Source organism: Bos javanicus, chromosome 8 (assembly GCF_032452875.1).
Source record: "Bos javanicus breed banteng chromosome 8, ARS-OSU_banteng_1.0, whole genome shotgun sequence".
Taxonomy (NCBI): domain Eukaryota; kingdom Metazoa; phylum Chordata; class Mammalia; order Artiodactyla; family Bovidae; genus Bos; species Bos javanicus.
Genome location: NC_083875.1, coordinates 23,462,982 through 23,486,120, shown reverse-complemented (window position 1 = coordinate 23,486,120; position 23,139 = coordinate 23,462,982). Strand labels below are relative to the sequence as shown.

The 23,139-nt window shown below is 40.1% G+C and overlaps 1 protein-coding gene across 1 annotated transcript; it reads right to left on the bottom strand.

Moving 5' to 3' along the window:
• Nucleotides 1-20,499: 20,499 nt before the first annotated feature.
• On the bottom strand, nt 20,500-22,557 carry KLHL9 (kelch like family member 9). The gene has a single exon (XM_061425163.1). It carries the CDS (start codon nt 22,465-22,467, stop codon nt 20,614-20,616), a length of 1,854 nt encoding a protein of 617 aa, XP_061281147.1. The 5' UTR covers nt 22,468-22,557; the 3' UTR covers nt 20,500-20,613.
• Nucleotides 22,558-23,139: the final 582 nt, after the last annotated feature.

The window sequence follows — 23,139 nt, the reverse complement described above, 5'->3', positions numbered from 1 at the left end:
AACACCTCTGCACAGGACCAAGGCATCAGCAGACTTATGTCATTCTCAAAAGTTACAATCCTGATTGCTGCTTAGGTCTTGATAGGGATTCTCTATGGTGTCGCAGTAGATACTCCAAACAGGCAGGTTGTCTACTGGGAGCTCTGACCAGATGCAAGTGCCCAGGAGGATATGTAAAAACACATTTCTGGAACTCAGTTTGGGGGCCAAGAGGAGACACTTCTCAGCTCAGTTTACACATAAAGAAGCTGTTGCACATGGCTGGTAAGAGATTGTACTACGAGGTAAGTGGTGAGGGTGAATGAGAAGTGCAGATACCAATACCGGAGAAGTAAACTAAGTGGACAATTTAAGTGGAATCCATAACCCTCTCCCCTTACAGGTAAAGTAGGAAAAGTTGAGGGCACAGGTTATTTCACTAATGGAAAGTCAGCTTGGAAGGTCAGAAAACCCTTTTTTCCCATTCTCCGAGTGTAAGTGATACCTTTGAGCATACATGGAAGGTTTGTGAACAGTGTTATCAGGAGAAGGATGGAGAGCTCAATAACCAAACACTCTGCTTAGTATGAAGAAATGTGTTTTATTGATCACTAATCCCTGACTGGAATGTGTTGGCTTCTAAGTGATAAACAGTCCTTCTCAATAAAAGTTCAGTCAGTAGAAATTAGACCTGTCCCTCACTCACACATATAGAGTCTGCTGATAGGCTGTTGCGTGAAATGAGGCAAAGAATGAGAAACTACCACTACAGTCAGAGCCTTCTGGAAGACAGACTAGTAAAGAGCTAGAAATACGTGAACTTAAAACTGAGAAGGGCCTGTATATACAGTGAAACAACTGAGCTCAGGTAACAGACTTTAACTGCCACCAGCAGCTTTATATTCATCTTGTTCTAATACTGTATTAAATAGAACAGGAGGACAAGCTTATATCTCGCAAAGATCTATGAGCTAAGTGCATTCTTGACAGCCTTCAGGAGGCACAATTAAGAGGTCACTTGAGGGAGAGAATGCTCAGTACTAGAACATTTTGCTCTGAGACAATGTTTTGGAGACAAATGAAATGGATAGTTCCCTGCGTGTATGCTAAGTCACTTCAGTCATTCAGTCATGTCCGACTCTGTGACCCCATGGACTGCAGCATGCCAGGCTTCCCTGTCCATCACCAATTCCTGGAGCCTACTCAAACTCATGTCCATTGAGTCAGTGATGCCATGCCAACCATCCTCTGTCGTCCCCCTTTTCCTCCCACCTTCAATCTTTCCCTGCACCAGGGTCTTTTCCAATGAGTCAGTTCTTTGCATCAGGTGGCCAAAGTATTGGGGTTTCAGCTTCAGAATCAGTCCCTCCAATGAATATTCAGAACTGACTTCCTTTAGGATGGACTGGTTGGATCTCCTTGCAGTCCAAGGGACTCTCAAGAGTCTTGTCCAACACCGCAGTTCAAAAGCATCAATTCTTTGGTGCTCAGCTTTCTTTATAGTCCAATTCTCACATTCATAAATAACTACTGGAAAAACCACAGCTTTGACCATACGGACCTTTGTTGGCAAAGTAATGCCTCTGCTTTTTAATATGCTGTCTAGGTTGGTCATAGCTTTTCTTCCAAGGAGCAAGTGTCTTTTAATTTCATGGCTGCAGTCACCATCTGCAGTGATTTTGGAGCCCCCCAAAATAAAGTCTGTCACTGTTTCCGCATCTCTTTGCCATGAAGTGATGGAACCAGATGCCATGATCTTAGTTTCTGAATGTTGACTTTTAAGCCAACTTTTTCACTCCCCTCTTTCATCAAGAGGCTCTTTGGTTCCTTTTCACTTTCTGCCATAAGGGTGGTGTCATCTGCATATCTGAGGTTATTGATATTTCTCCTGGCAATCTTGATTCCAGCTTGTGCTTCATCCAGCCCAGCATTTCACATGATGTACTCTGCATAGTTTAAATAAGCAGAGTGACAATACACAGGCTTGATGTACTGCTTTCCCAATTTGGAACCAGTCTGTTGTTCCATGTCCAACTCTTTGGGACCCTATGGACTGTAGCCCGCCAGACTCCTCTGTCCATGGGATTCCCTAGGCAAGAGTTTTGGAGTGGACTGGCACACCCTCCTCCAGGGAATCTTCCTGACCCAGGAAGATCAAACACTCCTCTCCTGCATTGACAGGTGAGTTCTTTACCACTATCGCCACCTGGGAAGTGGGTAGTTCCCTAGCCAAAAAATAGGCTTTCTTGGAGCCCAGCTGCTGCTGCTAAGTCGATTCAGTCGTGTCCAACTCCGTGCGACCCCGTGGATAGCAGCCCACCAGGCTCCGCAGTCCCTGGGATTCTCCAGGCAAGAATACTGGAGTGGGTTGCCATTTCCTTCTCCAATGCAGGAAAGTGAAAAGTGAAAGTGAAGTCGCTCAGTCGTGTCCGACTCTTAGTGACCCCGTGGACTCCAGCCTACCAGGCTCCTCCATCCATGGGATTCTCCAGGCAAGAGTACTGGAGTGGGGTGCCACTGCCTTCTCCCTTGGAGCCCAGGGATGGTACTAAAAAGAATTTGGATCAGTTGGTCCAGAAGCCACTCTCTATCACACATGAGTTCTTATGTACATGTTGCTGTCTGGGCTGGATGAAAGCTTTGTGGCTAGAGCAGTGACCTGATCCTAGCATTTGCATGGGCAAAGCAATATAAAAAGCCCTTATGATAGTATAAGTTTACCAAGTTTACTTATACCTGGATATTTGCACATTAAATCCTTTCTGCAATTAAAAGATTTACTCTTAGTGTGATACTTCATAAGCTGAAGCTTCATTTTTTTAAAAAAAAAAGCCACATAGTAATGGGTGTGAATACTCAAAATCCAGATGATATGTTTCAGAATTGTATCAAACTCAAGTTATATGAATTTATCAATAAGATAAAAGCCAAGGCAATTTAAATCTGTATTTTTGTGCTACAGCCAAGAAGGTGGAGTAGACAGACCTTGTCTTACGAGCATGCCAAAATCAGCTACCTGCAGAACAACCTGGTCAATGAAAAAGACCAGAACCAACCAGAAGAGATCTTCTACAACTAAAGACATAAAAAAGAAACTACAGTGTGACTGGGAAGGAGGGGCAGACTTGGATATAGTCATGTTCCATACCGCCCCTCCTGGGATGGGAGACCCACAAACTGGTACAGTTCTATTGCAGAGGTTCTCTCATAGGAGTAAGTTTTGAGCCCTACGTTGGGCTCCTCAGCCTGAGGGTCCTGCACCAAGAAGTTGAGTCCCCAGAGCATTTGGCTTTGAAGGTCAGTGGGGCTTATTTCTCCCAGTCCTTTGGGACTCACAAAATTGACTCCCCTTTTAAAGGGCACACAATCTCTCTGCAATGAGACCCAGGGTAAACGCAGAAAATTGACAGGACCTTGGGCCAGACCTACCTGTTGGTCTTAGGGAGTCTCTCAGAGAGGTAGCGGAGTGGGTGGCTGCAGCTGACCCTGGGGACACAGGCATCAGCAGCAGCCATACTTAGGAGTTCCTTCTACCACATGGACACTGGATGGGCAGGCATTGTTGTGGGATCCTCTCTCTAGCTCATCAGTGCCAAGACCTGGCCCCACCCAACAGCTGTTAGGGGCCAGTGCTGGGATACCTCAGGCCATACAACTTACTAGGTAGGATTACAGTGGACAGGTTGTATAAGGGGAGGTGGGGGAGAGGGGTACCAGACCTCAGACTCAAAACCACAATCTTGCAGCCAGTGGACCAGCCTACCCACAGCTAGCCACACCATGCCCTGGGACAAGCTGGGCCCTGGCCCTGCCCACCAGCATGTCAAAACAAGCTTAGGGACACCGCATACCCAACTGTGTCAGGAACCACACCCCCATCCCCCATGACACCAGCTCTGGGATCTCTGGGCCCTGCAGCCTGACTCCAGGATCTGGCTTTGCCTGCCAGTAGTCTGGAACTAATTTGAGGACCTACCCTGAGACCTGGCATGAAGCCCATCACCAGTGGGCAGGCAACAGCCCCAGTCTTCTGGACCTTGGCTCCGCTTACCAGTGAGCCAGCACTAGCCCTGCAGCCCCTGGGGTCCTGAAAAGAGACAAGGCCCCATCAACTAGCAGCTGGCAGCCTGTGAACCAGGCAAGGCATGGCAACCAACCATAATAGGAGCTAACTAAGCTTACCAGACTCCCCACATAGCCCGCCTGCCAGAATCAAGGACCCACACCACCCTTGTGGGGGGTGGAGGGGAATGCCTAGAGCATATAGCATAGGAAATGAGAGGGGACTGCACTGCTAGAATGCATAAGATGTTTCCTAGAGAAGGCCACTTCTGCAAGGAACAGACAAAATGAGAAATATATTCCAGACGAAGGAAGAATGAAGTAGATATACAGCTTAACCAAGGAGAGTTCAGGGTAATGATGGTAAAGATGATCAAAGAATTTGGGATAAGAATGAATGCACAGAGAAGTTAGAAATTTTTTAACAGTAAGAATAAATATAAAGAACATAATAACTGAAATGGAAAATATACATGAAGGAATCAAAAACAGACCAAGTGACACAGAGAAATGAACCAGTGAGCTGGAGACCTCTAGGACTACAATAAGCACACTAATTATTTGCATCATAGGGGTCCCAGAATGAGGAGAGGGGAAAAAGGAGCTGAGAACATATTTGAAGATATCCTAATTGAAAACTTCCCTAACCTGGGGATGGAAACAGTCATGTAAGTTCAGGAAGCAGAGTCCCAGAGAGGATTAACACCAAGACATTGTAATTTAAATGAGAAAAATTAAAGAGAATATTAACAGCAGCAAGAGAAAAACAATAAACATACAAGGGAATCCCCTAAGACTGTCAGGTAATTTTTCAGCAGAAATTCTGCAGGCCAGAAGGGAGTGGCACAATATATTTAAAGTGATGAAAGGGAACAAGCTCCAACCAAGAATACACAGCAAGGCTCTCCTTCAGATTTGGTGAAGCATCATGGATGAGCAAAAGCTGAAAGAATACAGCACCACCAAACCAGCTTTACCAACAATAAAGAAACTTTTCTATGCCAAAAAAAACACAATAAATGCCACAACTAGAAACAAAATTATGCAATGAAAAAGCTCACTAGTAAAGGCAAGCATGCAGTAAATGTAGAAAATCATCCAAGCACAAAGCTAGTAGGAATGTTAAAAGACAAAGGTAGTCAAATCATCTATATCTACAAATAAGCAGTTAAGGGATACACAAAATAACTATATAAAACATACCAAAAACAGTAACTGAGAGGAGGAAAGTACAATGCATTTGAAATAGAGACCAGCAACTCAAAATAATCATGTATGTATATAATATATAGATTGCTGTATAAAAGAGTCATGTCTGACTCTTTGGGATCCCATGAACTGTAGCCCACCAGGCTCCTCTGTCCATGGGATTCTCCAGGCAAGAATACTGGAGGGGGTTGCCATTTCCTCCTCCAGGGGGTCTTTCTGACCCAGGGATCAAACCTGGGTCTCTTGTGTCTCTGGCCTTGGCAGGCAGGCTTTTTACTGCTGAGTCACCTGGGGACTGCTATAATATATAAATTGCTATATACAAACCTCATGGGAACCACAAAATTAAACATCCATAATGCACACACAAAACGGAAAACCAAACAACATTTAAGATCATCAAATCATGAAAACAAAAGGGAAAAAAAGACATACAAAACTCCCCAACAATTAACAAAATGGCAATAAGGATATCATGTTGATAATAATCTTAAATGCAAATGGACTAAATGCTCCAATCAAAAGACATACAGTGGCTGAATGGACACAATAAGACCTGTACATATACGCTGCCTATAAGAGACTTCATTCAGATCTACAGACACACAGTCAAAGTGGGGGGATGGATAAAGTTATTCCATGCAAGTGGAAGTCAGAAGAAAGCTACAGTAGCAATACTTATTAGACAAAATGAGACTAGAGGTCAACTGCAAAAAAGCAGAAACACACAAACAAAGCTTGTGGAAGCTAAACAAGACACTCTAAACAACCAGTGGATTATTGAAGAAATCAAAGAGGAAATTAAAAAAATATATATTTAAAGGTAAATGAAAATGAAAACATGATACTCCAAAACCTATGAGATGAAGTAAAAGCAGTTTTAACAGGGAAATTTACAGCAATACAAACTTACCTCAGGAAACAGAAAAATCTTAACAACCTAACTTTACACCTAACGGAACTAGAGGAAGAACAAAAACCCAATGTTAGTAGAAGCAAAAGATCAGAGTAGAAATAAAGACTAAAAAACAAAGGAAAGACCAATGAAACTGAGTTGGTGCTTTGAATAAACAAGACTGAAAAACTTTAGCCAGCCTCATTAAGAAAAAGGGGGGGGTGGCGCGGCGGTTAAATCAATAAACTGAGAAATGAAAAACGAGATGTTACAACCCAGACCACAGAAATACAAAGGATCTTAAGAGACAGCTACAAACTATATGCCAGTAAAATGGACAACCTAGAAGAAATGCTAGAAGAAATGGACAAATTCTTATAAGAGTACCATATCCCAAGACCAAATCAGGGAGAAAGAGAAAATATGAACGGACCAATTACCAGTAGTGAAATTAAGCTAATAATTTTAAAAATTCACAACAAACAAAAGTCCAGGACCAGGTGGCTTCACAGGTGAACTCTACCAAACATCTGAAGAGTTAACACCTATCCTTCTCAAACTATTCTCAAAAATTTCAGAGGAACATTTCCATATTCATTCTATGGAGCCAGCATTACCCTGATACCAAAACCAAAGAAAGACACCACAGAAAAATAAAATTACAGGCCAGTATTACTGATGAACATAGTTGCAAAAATATTCAAAAAATACTAGCAAACTGAATCCAATACAGTAAAAGGATCATTCACCATGATCAAGTAGGATTTTATCTCAGAGATGCAAGGACTTTCCGATACCCACAAATCAATGTGATATACCACATTAAAAAAACTGAAGAATTAAAACCATATGATCATCTTAGTAGAGATAGTAAAATCTTTTGACAAAATTCACACCCATTTATGAAAAAAAAAAAAAAAAACTCTCCAGAAAATGCACATAGAGGGAACATAAGATAATACAAGCCATATATGCCAAACTGACACCTAACATCATACTCAATGGTGAGAAGCTAAAAGAATTTCCTCTAAGATCAGAAGAAACAAAACAAGGATGCCCACTCTTACTGTTTTTATTTAACGGTCTTGGAAGTCCTAGCCACAGCAAAAGAAAAAGAAATAAAAGGAACCTGAATTGGAAAAGAATTGAAATTGTCACTGTTGGCAGATGACACAATACTATTCATAGATCCTAAAGATGCCACCGAAAACTATTAGAGCTAATCAATGTATTTGGTAAAGCTGCAGGATACAAAATTAATACACAGAAACCTCTTGCATTTCTGTATACTAACAATGAACTATCAGAACAACAAACTTAGGGAACAATCCCATTTACCATATCAAAACAAATAAAATACCTAGGAATAAACTTATCTATGCAGAGTACATCATGAGAAACGCTGGGCTGGAAGAAGCACAAACTGAAATCAAGATTGCCGGGAGAAATATCAATAACCTCAGATATGCAGATGACACCACTCTTATGGCAGAAAGTGAAGAGGAACTAAAAAGCCTCTTGATGAAGGTGAAACAGGAGAGTGAAAAAGTTGGCTTAAAACTCAACATTCAGAAAACGAAGATCATGGCATCTGGTCCCATCACTTCATGGGAAATAGATGGGGAAACAGTGGAAACAGTGTCAGACTTTTTTTGGGGGGGCTCCAAAATCAGTGCAGATGGTGACTGCAGCCATGAAATTAAAAGGCACTTGTTCCTTGGAAGAAAAGTTATGACAAACCTAGACAGCATATTGAAAAGCAGAGACATTGCTTTGCCAACAAAGGTCCATCTAGTCAAGGCTATGGTTTTTCCTGTGGTCATGTATGGATGTGAGAGTTGGACTGTGAAGAAAGCTGAGTGCCAAAGAATTGATGCTTTTGAGCTGTGGTGTTGGAGAAGACTCTTGAGAGTCCCTTGAACTGCAAGGAGATCCAACCAGTCCATTCTGAAGGATATGAGCCCTGGGATTTCTTTGGAGGGAATGATGCTAAAGCTGAAACTCCAGTAGTTTGGCCACCTCATGCGAAGAGTTGACTCATTGGAAAAGACTCTGATGCTGGGAGGGATTGGGGGCAGGAGGAGAAGGGGACGACAGAGGATGAGATGGCTGGATGGAATCACTGACTCGATGGACGTGAGTCTGAGTGAACTCCGGGAGTTGGTGATAGACAGGGAGGCCTGGCGTGCTGCGATTCATGGGGTCGCAAAGAGTCGGACACAACTGAGCAACTGGACTGAACTGAAACCTATCTAAGGAGGTAAAAGATCTGTACTCAGAAACTTATTAATAAGACACTGGTGAAAGAAACTGAAGACCCACAGATGGAAAGATGGTACCGTGTTCTTAGACTGGATGATTTAATACTGTTGGAATGACCAAACTATCCAAGGGAATCTACAATTCAGTGTGATCGCTATCAAAATACCAAGGGCATTTTTCAGACCTACAACAAATAATTTTAAAACTTGTATGAAAACAAAAGACCCCAAACAGCCAAAACAATCTTGAGAAAGAAGAATGGAGTTAGAGGAATTATGTTCCCTGACTTCACAGTGTATTACAAACCTCCAGTAATCAAAATAGAATAGTACTGGCACAAAAACAAGACACATGGATCAATGGAAAAGTATTGAGAGCCCAGAAATAAACTGAAGTACTTACAGTCAATTAATCTGATAAAAGAGGCAAGAATATACATTAGCAAAAAGACAGTCTTTTCAATAAGCGGAGTGGGAAAAACTGGACAGCTATGCATAAAAAAACAAAATTAGAACATTCTCTAACATCATATACAAAAATAAACTCAAAGTGGATTAAAGACCTAAATGTATAAAGTTCCTAGAGGAAAACACTGGCAGAATACCCTTTGACATAAATTGTAGCAGTATTTTATCTGTCTCCTAAAACAAAGTAAATAAAAGGAAAAATAAACAAATGTGACCTAATAAAACTTAAAAGATGTAGCACAGCAAAGGAAACCATCAACAAAATGAAAAGATAACCTACTGATTGGTAGAAGATATTTACAAATGATATGGGGTTAATTCCTTAACCCCTTAAGGCCTATAAGGGGTTAATATCCAACATACATAAACAGTTCATAAAACTTGGCATCAAAAAACAGCCTGATTAAAAAATGGGCAGAACTGAACAGATATTTTTCCTAAATAGGAAATGCAGATGGCTAATAGGCACAAGAAAAGATATTCAACATTGCTAATCATCAGGGAAAAGGAAATCAAAGCCAAAATGAAATGTCACCTCAACCCTGTCAGAATGGCTATCATTAAAAAGAATACAAATAACAAATGTTGGTGAGGATGTGGAAAAAAATGGAATCCTTGTACACTGTTGGTGGGAATGTAAATGGGTGCAGCCACAGGAAAAAACAGTATGGAGGTTTCTCAAAATACTACAAAATGCAAGAAACTACGAATAGAATTATCATATGACCCAGCATTACATATCCAGAAAAAACAAAAACATCAATTCAAAAAGATAATATATGCATCCCAATGTAGATAGCAGTTTTATGACTGACAAGATATGGAAACAACCTAAGTCCATCAAGGGTTGAATGGATAAAGATGTGATATCTATATATAATGGAATACTGCTCAGCCAATAAAAAGAATGAAAATGTTGCCATTTACAGCAACATGGATGGACTTGGATGGCATTATGCTAAGTGAAGTCAGACAGAGTGCATATCACTTACACGTGGAATCTAACAAACACAACAAACTAGAGAATATAACACAAAAAAAGCAGACTCACAGATACTGAAGACAAACTAGTGGTTACCAGTGGGGAGAGGGAAGGGGGAAGGGGTAATACAAGGGATAGGGGATTAAAGGATAGGTACAAACTATTATGTATAAAGAAGCCACAAGGACATACAATGCAGGGAATATGGGCAATATTTTATATAAATAAATGGAGTACACCAGATGGTGATTGCAGCCATGAAATTAAAAGACGCTTACTCCTTGGAAGGAAAGTTATGACCAACCTAGATAGCATATTCAAGGGCAGAGACATTACTTTGCCAACAAAGGTCCATCTAGTCAAGGCTATGGTTTTTCCAGTAGTCATGTATGGATGTGAGAGTTGGACTGTGAAGAAAGCTGAGTGCCAAAGAATTGATGCTTTTGAACTGTGGTGTTGGAGAAGACTCTTGAGAGTCCCTTGGACTGCAATGAGATCCAACCAGTCCATTCTGAAGGAGATGAGTCCTGGGATTTCTTTGGAGGGAATGATGCTAAAGCTGAAACTCCAATACTCCAATACTTCACCACCTCACGTGAAGACTTGACTAACTGGAAAAGACTCTGATGCTGAGAGGGATTGGGGGCAGGAGGAGAAGGGGACAACAGAGGATGAGATGGCTGGATGGCATCACCGACTCCATAGACGTGAGTTTGAGTGAACTCAGGGAGCTGGTGATGGACAGGGATGCCTGGCGTGCTGCGATTCATGGGGTCGCAAATAGACACAACTGAGCGACTGAACTGAACCTTTAAAATTGTGAGTCACTATATAATTGTGTACACTTTATATAATAGCATCAACTATATTTCAATCGAAAAAAATTTTAATGAGACCATGGAGGGGGTGGGGAAATATGTATTCTCTGATTATCTGACCCTCTCTGTACACCAAGGTTACCATAGGGATTTCGTATTCATTTATTTAAGTATGACCTGAAGACTCTGAACTTTCATATACACTATAAAATCATCTGCTGAGTTCTGTCATTACTGTTTTTTAAAAAAGCCTACATATTCTGTCATCTATCTACATAAGGATTTAAAATTTCAACCAGTAGATGGCAGAATAACATCAAAACCCCCGGAAAATGGTTGTTCAAAACTGTTACCAAGAAAATAGAGGAACTATCTTTTATTCTTTGCATTGATTGCTGAGGAAGGCTTTCTTATCTCTTCTTGCTATTCCTTGGAACTCTGCATTCAGATGCTTATATCTTTCCTTTTCTCCTTTGCTTTTCACTTCTCTTCTTTTCACAGCTATTTGTAAGGCCTCCTCAGACAGCCATTTTGCTTTTTTGCATTCCTTTTCCATGGGGATGGTCTTAATCCCTGTCTCCTATACAATGTCACAAACCTCCGTCCATGGTTCATCAGGCACTCTGTCTATCAGATCTAGTCCCTTAAATCTATTTCTTACTTCCACTGTATAATCATAAGGGATATGATTTAGGTCATACCTGAATGGTCTAGTGGTTTTCCCTACTTTCTTCAATTTAAGTCTGAATTTGGCAATAAGGAGTTCATGATCTGAGCCACAGTCAGCTCCTGGTCTTGTTTTTGTTGACTGTATAGAGATTCTCCCACCCCACTCGAGTACTCTTGCCTGGAAAATCCCATGGACGAGGAGCCTGGTAGGCTGCAGTCCATGGGGTCGCTAAGAGTTGGACATGACTTAGCGACTTCACTTTCAGTTTTTACTTTCATGCATTGGAGAAGGAAATGGCAACCCACTCCAGTGTTCTTGCCTGGAGAATCCCAGGGATGGGGGAGCCTGGTGGGCTGCCGTCTATGGAGTTGCACAGAGTTGGACACGACTGAAGTGACACAGCAGCAGTAGCAGCATAGAGCTTCTCCATCTTTGGCTGCAAAGAATATAATCAATCTGATTTCGGTGTTGACCATCTGGTGATGTCCATGTGTAGAGTCTTATCTTGTGTTGTTGGAAGAGGGTGTTTGCCATGACCAGTGCATTTTCTTGGCAAAACTCTATTAGTCTTTGCCCTGCTTCATTCCATATTCCAAGGCCAAATTTGCTTGTTACTCCAGGTGTTTGACTTCCTACTTTTGCATTCCAGTCCCCTATAATGAAAAGGACATCTTTTTTGGGTGTTAGTTCTAAAAGGTCTTGTAGGTCTTCATAGAACTGTTCAACTTCAGCTTCTTCAGTGTTACTGGTTGGGGCATAGACTTGGATTACTGTGAAATTTAATGATTTGACTTGGAAATGAACAGAGATCATACTGTTGTTTTTGAGATTGCATCCAAGTACTGCATTTCAGACTCTTGTTGAAAAGGAAAGACAGAAGCATCTGAATGCAGAGTTCCAAATAGCAAGAAGAGGTAAGAAAGCCTTCTTCAGCGATCAATGCAAAGAAAGAGAGGAAAATAACAGAATGGGAAAGAGTAGAGATCTCTTCAAGAAAATTAGAGATACCAAGGGAACATTTCATGCAAAGATGGGCTTGATAAAGGTCAGAAATGGTATGGAACTAACAGAAGCAGAAGATATTAAGAAGAGGTGGCAAGAATACACAGAAGAACTGGACAAAAAGGAGCTTCATGACACAGATAATCACGAGAGTGTGATCACTCACCTAGAGCCAGACATCCTGGAATGTGAAGTCAAGTGGGCCTTAGAAAGCATCACTACGAACAAAGCTAGTGGAGGTGATGGAATTCCAGTTGAGCTATTTCAAATCCTGAAAGATGATGCTGTGAAAGTGCTGCACTCATTATGTCAGCAAATTTGGAAAACTCAGCAGTGGCCACAGGAGTGGAAAAGGTCAGTTTTCATTCCAATCCCAAAGAAAGGCAATGCCAAAGAATGCTCAAACTACCGCTCAAATGCACTCATCTCACACGCTAGTAAAGTAATGCTCAAAATTCTCTAAGCCAGGCTTCAGCAATACATGAACTGTGAACTTCCAGATGTTCAAGCTGGTTTTAGAAAAGGCAGAAGAACCAGAGATCAAATTGCCAACATCCAGTGGATCATGGAAAAAGCAAAAGAGTTCCAGAAAAGCATCTATTTCAGCCTTATTGACTATGTCAAAGCCTTGGACTGTGTGGATCACAATAAACTGTGGAAAATTTTGAAAGAGATGGGAATACCAGGCCACCTGACCTGCCTCTTGAGAAACCTATATGCAGGTCAGGAAGCAACAGTTAGAACTGGACATGGAACAACAGACTGGTTCCAAATAGGAAAAGGAGGATGTCAAGGCTGTCTATTGTCACCGTGCTTATTTAACTTCTATGCAGAGTACATCATGAGAAATGCTGGGCTGGAAGAAGCACAAGCTGGAATCAAGATTGCCGGGAGAAATATCAATAACCTCAGATATGCAGATGACACCACCCTTATGGCAGAAAGTGAAGAGGAACTCAAAAGCCTCTTGATGAAAGTGAAAGAGGAGAGTGAAAAAGTTGGCTTAAAGCTCAACATTCAGAAAACGAAGATCATGGCATCTGGTCCCATCACTTCATGGGAAATAGATGGGGAAACAGTGGAAACAGTTGTCAGACTTTATTTTTTTGGGCTCCAAAATCACTGCAGATGGTGACTGCAGCCATGAAATTAAAAGACGCTTACTCCTTGGAAGAAAAGTTATGACCAATCTAGACATCATATTGAAAAGCAGAGACATTACTTTGCCAACAAAGGTCCATCTAGTCAAGGCTATGGTTTTTCCTGTGGTCACGTATGGATGTGAGAGTTGGATTGTGAAGAAAGCTGAGCACCGAAGAATTGATGCTTTTGAGCTGTGGTGTTGGAGAAGACTCTTGAGAGTCCCTTGAACTGCAAGGAGATCCAACCAGTCCATTCTAAAGGAGATCAGCCCTTGGTATTCTTTGGAAGGAATGATGCTAAAGCTGAAACTCCAGTACTCTGGCCACCTCATGTGAAGAGCTGACTCATCGGAAGAGACCTGATACTGGGAGGGATTGGGGGCAGGAGGAGAAGGGGACAACAGAGGATTAGATGGCTGGATGGCATTACTGACTTGATGGATGTTGAGTCTGAGTGAACTCTGGGAATTGGTGATGGACAGGGAGGCCTGGTGTGTTGCAATTCACAGGGTCGCAAACAATCAGACACGACTGAGCAACTGAACTGACTGATCTATTATTAGTACATTTAAGGACCACAACATCAACAGTTCTGCAGTGTATGCAATCATCTTTAGTGAATATCTAAGTCTTTTTTAACCATCACTCCACCATTTAAATATATGCTTTAACGGCGAATACCAGCAACAGATATAATGTATCAAAATCAGGGAGGATAAACTCCAAAAAATTCATTTTTAAAAGTATTTATGGAAGGTCTGAGGGGGGTCACATTAGAAAGGAAATATCAATAATAATAGTATCATGCTGAGATTATCATTTGGGGGCTTATTTATTATTACTAATTTGGAAATACATTTAATGTTCAAAAGATATGAGAAAGTTGGAAGACAATCTTTTACTACTCGTGCCAAACTGCTTTCTAAACTATGCCAATTGATAATCAGTGATCGAGGAGAGTATTTTCTAATCCAACAGTGGAAAACAAAAAACACTCTTTTTCAGTATCTGATATGAAAACAAGGTGCCCCCCTCAATAAATTTTGGTATTTGTGATGCAAATATTATTCCCTCATTTTAAAGACTACCAGTTAATGCAAGATAGATATTTCAAAAACAAGACCAAGAATATCTGTCTTTAACAAAGGAATTCTAAATTCTAATTCTAGAGTTATCCCTGTTAAAATTACCTACAAGGCACAATGCCTTGTATTACACCTAAAATCTGCTGAAAGTATTAACCAGTGCTTTAAGTTATGAAACAAACAAAATAAAAACAAAATTCCATTCAAAAGAGCAATCTACATGCCAAAGACAACGTGAATAAAAGATCACTATAACTGAAGAAAAAGACCCCAGTGTGCCCATATTATAAATAAGATTCTACTACATGATTTTAAAAAGCATAAAAATTCAGTGAGAAAGTAAAGATTATTCAAAATGTTGTTGTAAAACAACTGGATAACAACTTGGAAACAGAAAACTAGTGAAAAGCTAAAAAGCCATATCCATAACAATGACATCAAATACCAGGGTAATTACATCATCACATGATGAGGAAAATTATGCAAAGAAAGCATTAAAAAAATGAGGGAGAGGGTGGGAAGATTTGGGAGAATGGCATTGAAACATGTATAATATCATGTATGAAACGAGTTACCAGTCCAGGTTCCATGCATGATACTGGATGCTTGGGGCTGGTGCACTGGGACGACCCAGAGGGATGGTATGGGGAGGGAGGAGGGAGGAGGGTTCAGGATGGGGAACACATGTATACCTGTGGTGGATTCATTTCGATATTTGGCAAAACTAATACCATTTTGTAAAGTTTAAAAATAAAATTTAAAAAATAAAATAAAAGTACTAGGAGATACTCCAAAAAAAAAAAAAAATGACAAAGGAAAAACTAATTTCACTACAATATAAGAAATACCTTGTGTAAGACATACTCAGAGAAAAAAGATGGGAATAAGATAATATTCTTAATATAAAAGAATTTTCAAAATTCATCTTCATTTCAACCAGAAAAGAGAAAAGCTATTTGAACAAGAAACAAGCAGTAAATGCTACCTGAGCACATTAAAAATAAGCACTGACAAAGCAATAAAATAAAGGACAAGGAATGTGACATGAGAACTATGGACAAAAACTACAATATTATCACTAAAAGGTCAAAATACAAAAAAGACAGACATACTTGACTATTAAATTGAAGATGGCGATCAAAAGGTACAAATAAGTCCCAAGAGTATAATGTTCAGCATGGTGGCTATTAGTAATACTGTACTAAATATTTGAAAGTTGCTAAGAGCACAGATGATAAAAAGTTCTCATTACAAGAAAAAAGTGTATAACTATGTGTGGTAATGGAAGTTAATTAGGCTTGTGATCATTTCATAATATATACTATAACCATCCTCTGCTAGCTGTGATGTTTTGGGCTTCCCTCATGGCTCAGATGATAGAGAATCTGCCTGTAATGCAGGAGACCTGGGTTCAATCCCTGAGTCCAGAAGATCCCCTAGAGAAGGAAATGGCTCCAGTGTTCTTGCCTGGAGAATTCCATGGATAGAGGAGCCTGGTGGGCCAAAGTCCAAGGGGTTGGTTGTAAAGAGTAGGAAATGGCTAAGAGACTAACACTTTCACTTTCATCGAATCATTATGTTGTATGCCTGAAACTAATATAATAAAATGCCAGTTATAACTGAATTTTAAAAATTGAACAGCCCTGTTCCCATAAAAATGACACTGAGGAGAAAAGTCGTTGTAGCTAATAGAACATTTAAAACAATAGAAAGGAATAAATAATTCACATATGAAAAAAAATGCACAGGCTCAATAAACAAAAATTCACAGTTTTCAATAATTAAATACAAGTACAAACTGTAAATAATCAGAACTGCAAAGATTTCCTTTGAAATAGTCACTAAACACATTCTGGTGAAAACACATATTCACACACTCCTGGAAATATTTTTCAAAAGCGTAAAAGAGCCTACACTATTTCACTCAGATTTTACTTAGAATTTATCACAGGGCAATAGAGATGGAAAAAGTTTTATGAAAGAGTATTAAATCTTGCTTAATTTATGATAAAAAATTAGGGTTAGATATTTAAATATAACCCATAAGGAAATATATGAAAGCATATTCATGGATAAAATATGGTATAGATATTTAACACTTTCAAAGAAAAGAATCTGTGAAAATCATTAAGACAAAATTAAAGTAAAACATGATGTAGTACAAGGTCAATTAGTAATAACTATCCTAATGCTTCTCTGTATATGTTTTATGCTAATCACTTTATATTATTATCTCCTTATAATTCTAATATAGATACATTTATTAACATGTACCATCCATCCCATGGACAAACTGGAAGATGAACCTTGAGAGGTTAACTTACCCTAAGGTCTTTCAGTTGAGCTGTGGACAGAATGTTGCTTTGAATTCTCAATAGTATGTTTTGGTAGTTTTGAGTGAAATTTTCTGAAGGTGTATATTTTATCTTTATAATCAGAACAAGATAATTTTAATTAGAAACCAGAAAAATTGGAACATGATTAAATATGTTTACTTTGCAGGTAAAGTACAGAAATACTACTCTAGGCAAATGGGAAAAAAATTAGGTATGGACATTAATCTGGTTTATAAATGCAATGTTTTTCTTAATGCACATGCATTTGATAATTAAGGAAAAAACATCTTATATACTACTTTCTAATACATATAGATTTTTAAAATATATTTAATTACATATAGATTTCAGAAAACTTGGAGAAAGCCATAATAATAGCAGTGTGTGTCTCTGGAAGTTGAACTTACTTCATCATCCAGATTTTAGCTTAAGGTTTGGCATATTTGCAATATATTTGACAAATGTCTGTAGAGTCCCTGCAATGCAGGCAGGAGACCCTGATTTGATTCCTGGATCGGGGAGATCTGCTGGAGAAGGGATAGGCTACCTACTCCAGTATTCCTGGGCTTACCTGGTGGCTCAGCTGGTAAGGAATCTACCCGCTATGCAGGAGACCTGGGTTTGACCCCTGGGTTGGGAAGATCGCCTGGAAAAGGGAACGGCTGGCTACCACTCCAGTATTCTGGCCTGGATAAGTCCATGACCTGTAAGTCCATGAGGTTGCAAAGAGTCAGACACAACTGAGCAACTTTCACTTTGTACATAGGTAAATTCACAATGTATCTTGTATTAACATGTTACCTTTGAATGTGGAATCATTGATAATTTATACCTTCTGGTCATTTTTATTTTCCTGTACTTACACTTACATAGGGCTTCCCTGGTGGCTCAGTGGTAAAGAATCCACCTACCAGTGCAGTAGACGTGGGTTTGATCCCTGGACTGGGAAGATCCTCTGGAGAAGGAAACGGCCACCCATTGCAGTATTCTTGCCTGGGAAATCCCACGGGTAGAGGAGCCTGGTGGGCTACAGTCCATAGGGTCGCAAAGAATCAAACACAACTTAGGGACTAAACAACTTACTGTAACAGACAAATTATTTTTATAATCAGAAGACTTAACAAAAGTCAACTTTTGACCCTATCAGAAAAACTAAAACAAGAAATTAAAATTTAACAAAATGTTTTATATGCTTACAGTTTTTATCCTCTTTGAAATATTTTTCTACAGTCTAAATTTTCTGTTTAAAAAACCAAAACTATCAGCTTGTTAAAACAGGTATCATCCCAATCATTTCAGTCACTTAAAATTTCCATATCTGTAAGGAAGGAATGCCAGATTTAATATATTTAATTAGCAAAGCACCAGTGAGTTGTTTTATGATTATCAAGAGACCTGTAAACTGCAGAAAATTATAAAGTAAAAGGATGAGAGGTGGGATGTGTGAGGCTGGAGGTAGGGGGTATAGGTGGAACAGTTAACTTACCTGGATAAATAATATTTAATTACAAAACAATAGGGTCAAATGTAATAGAAGGCAGAAACCTTTTCTCAACAAAGAAAAGAGAAAAGCTTATGCAGAACAGTACCATTTCAGCATGTCAGAATTAGCACCAAAAAAGTAATATATCAAAATGACATAAAAAATAAAGGAAACTTGGCAAAATTATACCCAAAAGGTCAAAATACAAAAGATGGACAAATTTGATCTCAAAAATTAACTGAATGCCCTGTCTTGTAAACTTCTAACAGACAGAGAAAAAAGTCAATGCAAGCAAATGCCAGTTAAATTATATTTATTATATAAAGAGATGCTATAACTTGATATGAAAAAGAAAGCAACTCCAATAGGTATTACAAGAGCAAAGGACATTAACATTTGATTATAAGAGGAACACAGCTACTGAAAAATGCAAATATTTAACCTAATTAGTAATTAAGGAAATAACTGAGATGCTCTTTCTTGCTTATTTGATGCACAAAGTTATTATAATTTCTACTTTTTCTATTTTCTAAATGTACTCAAATGTGCTATATTTAGTAATAAAAAATTGAGTCATTAAAAAAAATAGGAAGTATGAAATTTTCTGCCAATGCAGAAATCATTAAAGCATTAAAATGAAAAGGGCAGTGAGGCTCAGATCCCTTGAAGCCAATTCCTTTCGTTCTGGTTCCTGAGATGGTCAATAACAAGGTTGTTTCTGATTTACACTATGACAATCTCTTTACACTATGACAGGGATATAAATATATATGTAAATTTTTTCTTCAGGCAGGCAATTATTCCAGGGAAGTACCTCTTCAGATTCTTCAGAATCACTCACTTCAGAGGACTCATATGATTCCATTTCTGATAAGGTCCCATTAAGGTCTCCCCTTGTCGTTCTCAACCAGTAGGGATGCCTCTGGTATTGAAGAGGCTGAAGATATACTTTAGTACTGCCTGCAAGACAATGGTGTCCTAGGCTTTCTATGGCTGGCTTCTTAGGGAATCTGAAGTTGGTCCTGTCCTTCAGACATAGCCAAAAGGACATTTTCTGATGTGATGCCAAAAGTACATCTTCCACTTGCTCAGATCACAGCCTCAAGACTGATCACACAAAGCTCAGGATGCACATGGGCTGGAGCAGCACCACAGCAACCACCTCAAATCAATCAAATAGTTATGTCAGAATGACTAAGTTGAGAGACTGAACTTAAAAACCTACAGCTTTGTTGAGCATGCTTTTGTCTTTTTCGTAAGTTTTACTGAACACAAAGGTGAAAAGTAGCAGAGCCTAAATTTACTGAGCAAAAGCAATTCTCTGAGACTTGAACTCTGCTAAATAATCTGTATAAAGGCAACTCTACAGAAAACAACATACAAGCAGGAAAAGTTAAGTTTCATCATAGTAACAATTCAGTCAAATGACATATTTGGTTGTTATTAATAATTTAATGTTTAAGTCCTTATCTACATCACTGCAGTAAGACTACATAGACATTTATTCTCTAGTAGTGAATTCCCATTTGAACAGAAATAGCTGCTACGTAGAAGAGTTTAAATTTACAATTTTACTATAGCTGAAGTGCCAATCAATTTAAAAATTATATATGTATATGCATGTATATACATATGTATGTGTGTGGTAATGTATTTTCTCTCTTCCTCTCCCCAGAAAGAGATATGAAACCCTGACTTGGGGTTATACTATTTTTTGAGTTAATATTCCTCCAGTCTGCCAAAGAATTGTCACATATTCTGAATGTACCCACACAATTTGGTGAGTCAGCAGCTATGTCACAAACCATGAAAAGAGGGAAGCAGCTAATAAGGCTTGGTGACCTTTTTTGTTTATTATTTCAGGTTATAGCAGGCATCCTCCCTTTGATGTTTTGTAGTCAAAGATGAAAACTTTCAACTTTGAAGCATAATGAACATAATTATACATTTACTTCAATCACCTACACTTTGCCTTACACAACACCACAAAAAGATATCTATCATTTTTCTGCTTTTTACATTTGTTAAAGTAGCTATGTTGAATACATACATTTGCAGAATACATTTGTTAACCATTTGATAAACATACTAAGCCAAACAATACAAATAACATCAATTACCTTTTTAATCTAATAACTGTACCAATCATTGTAAGAAGATACAACTGAAGGGGAATTACGGGATCATCCTTGATGCACTGCAAAGGTTTTACACCTTGGTCCTAAGAATGATCTGAAGGTGCTGAAAGAGGTGATTCTCTGGAAGGTGACCCAGGATTTTCTTCAGGTGGAAAAACTGTGAGAGTACAAGCTCGAATGCCACCAAGTGACTCTGGAAGGTCAAAAACTTTGTGCCACTCATCCTTTTCTGGGTCATATTTCTGGACAATTTCTACCATACAACGATTATTCCAAGAATATCCACCTACAACATAGATTTTATTTTCAAAGACAGCAACTCCAACATCACTTTGACCTCTTAACATGGCAGCAATTGGTGTCCACTGGTCAAGGGTTGGCGAATAGTATTCACAGCTTAGAACATCATCATAATCACTTGTTCCTCTGAAGTGATTGCCACCAATGACATAGAGCTTGTCTCCAACTGTACACATGCAATGCAGACCTCTGACTGTAGTCATTGGAGCCTTCTGTGTCCATTTGTCTGTATCAGGGTCAAAACACATGAGCTCATTTTGGAAAGTGTCATGAGTAATTCCTCCTGAAATATACATTAAGCCTCCATACACTGTTCCAGCATGGCCATAGTGGGGTTCACTCATTTTCGCAACATAGCTCCACTCATTCATTCTTGGATTGTAACATTCTACAGTGGCCAGCTCACCAGCTGCACTTCGCCCACCAACAGCATACAAATGTCCTTTGAGGGCGCTCAAGTGAAAAAACGTGCGCTTTTCATTTAATGATGCAACCTGCATCCATTTATTATATCGAGGATCAAATCTGAAAACTGTATCAACAGCAGTTTTTCCTTTTGTATCATAATTACTTTGACCACCAACTACATAAAGAAAGTTTCCAATGACAGCAATGCCGTGCTGATAACGAGGAGCATCCATGGGGGCTAAAGATCTCCACTCTTGAGCCCTCTCATCATACATCCGTAATTCTTTACTGACAACCAGCTGCTGCCTCAAAACGCCTCCTAAGGTAACCAAGTGTGTCGAATCAGATCGAATGGCGGTTCTATCTGACTGCATCACTGGCTGCATATACGGCATCATTTGGTAATTGCTAGCTTCCAAAAGCAAATTCACACACGTATTGTCTGTTCTCATAAAATCTACTGTCTGCACATAATTGATGAGATCCTGTGGTGTCATCAGTGGAAATCGAATATTCTTCATTAATTTTGCAGCATAATCCATCCGAGGATCTTCCAACCTTAGCCAGCGACAGGCAGCCTTAAAGAGCTCAAGTTCAGTACAGTGCTTAAGGCTATTGCTAGAAAGCACAAAGGCAAGCCGTTCAAAAGGGAGTTTTAGAAACTCTCCAGTGCTCAGTAAGGCAGGAAAATTCTTCAGAATGAAATTATTGACATATTTATCTACTTCTATAAGATTGTAGGTGTTAGCAATCCGTCCAACTTCAACACAGTTATCTAAAGAGACTCCTGAAATAAGAAACACTTTACAGAAGTCTAAAACAGGCAAGATTTGCAAAAAGCTGGCAGCTTCAAGAGTGTCCTGAAGATTGTCCATATTAAGAGAAAGCTTTGCAGTATAAATAAAATCAATAATTTTCTTCAGACCAACTTTGTTCACCCCGTGAAGCTTAATGCACATTAAATCCTGTTCTTTCATTCCACCTGTGAACATAGCCTTGAAGTAATCACTAGCGGACGCCATCATAGCTCTATGAACAGGGAAGATTTCATCTCCATCACCTGGTACCAGAGTCACATCACAAAGCAATCCTTCTATTCTAAGTTGATCAAAACCTTGCAATACCACCGAACTGTGAGTATTGCTGGTAAAAAAACGTGTGGTTCCTGCCTTGCAAGGCTGTAAATGGGCGGAGACGCCCATTTCACCGTTACCAAGAGACACTTTCATGTGAACGCCTTCCTCTTGCACAAAGATGTATGCCGGACAAAGACGTTACGACTGGAAAGCTTTAAAGGGAACGAGGATGTCCCAAGAGCAAGAGAGTTCGCTTTCCTTATCAAGGGCAAACTGTCACTGCAGCACGCCTCAGAACACAACAGTCCCACATTGAAAATTGTTCTGCAGCTGGCCCCAGAGGGCTGTGGACCTCAAATCTGACTACTGTGTAGATGATTCATCACCTGAGGCAGTTAAGTGACCCGGTTCACTTGGTCCGGCCTGCGCCGCTCTTCTTCCCGCAGTTCTGCTCCGGGCCAAGGGGGAGGTGCCGCCACGTCCTGCGGCCCGGCGTCTCGCTCGACGGCGAGGGCCGGCACCTCAGAGAGCGGCCCGCCGCGCCCTCCGCCGCCCTTTGAGCGTCGCCGCGGCTACCGGCCCGTCCTGGAGCAAGGACCTGGAACACGAGCCTGGGCCTGGAACACGGGCCGAGGCCCCAACGCCGAGCCGGTCCTTCCGGAAAGGCCTCGTCCCAGGATCCCCCGGGCTAGGAGCGGCCGTGGCAGCTACTGCGGCTGCGCAGCCGCCAGACCTCGCCAGTAGGCGGGCATGTGGGGGATGGGAGGATGTGGGCGGTGCCTCGAGCAGGCGGGGTTTGGGTCCGGCAGGGTTGTGCTGGGTGGG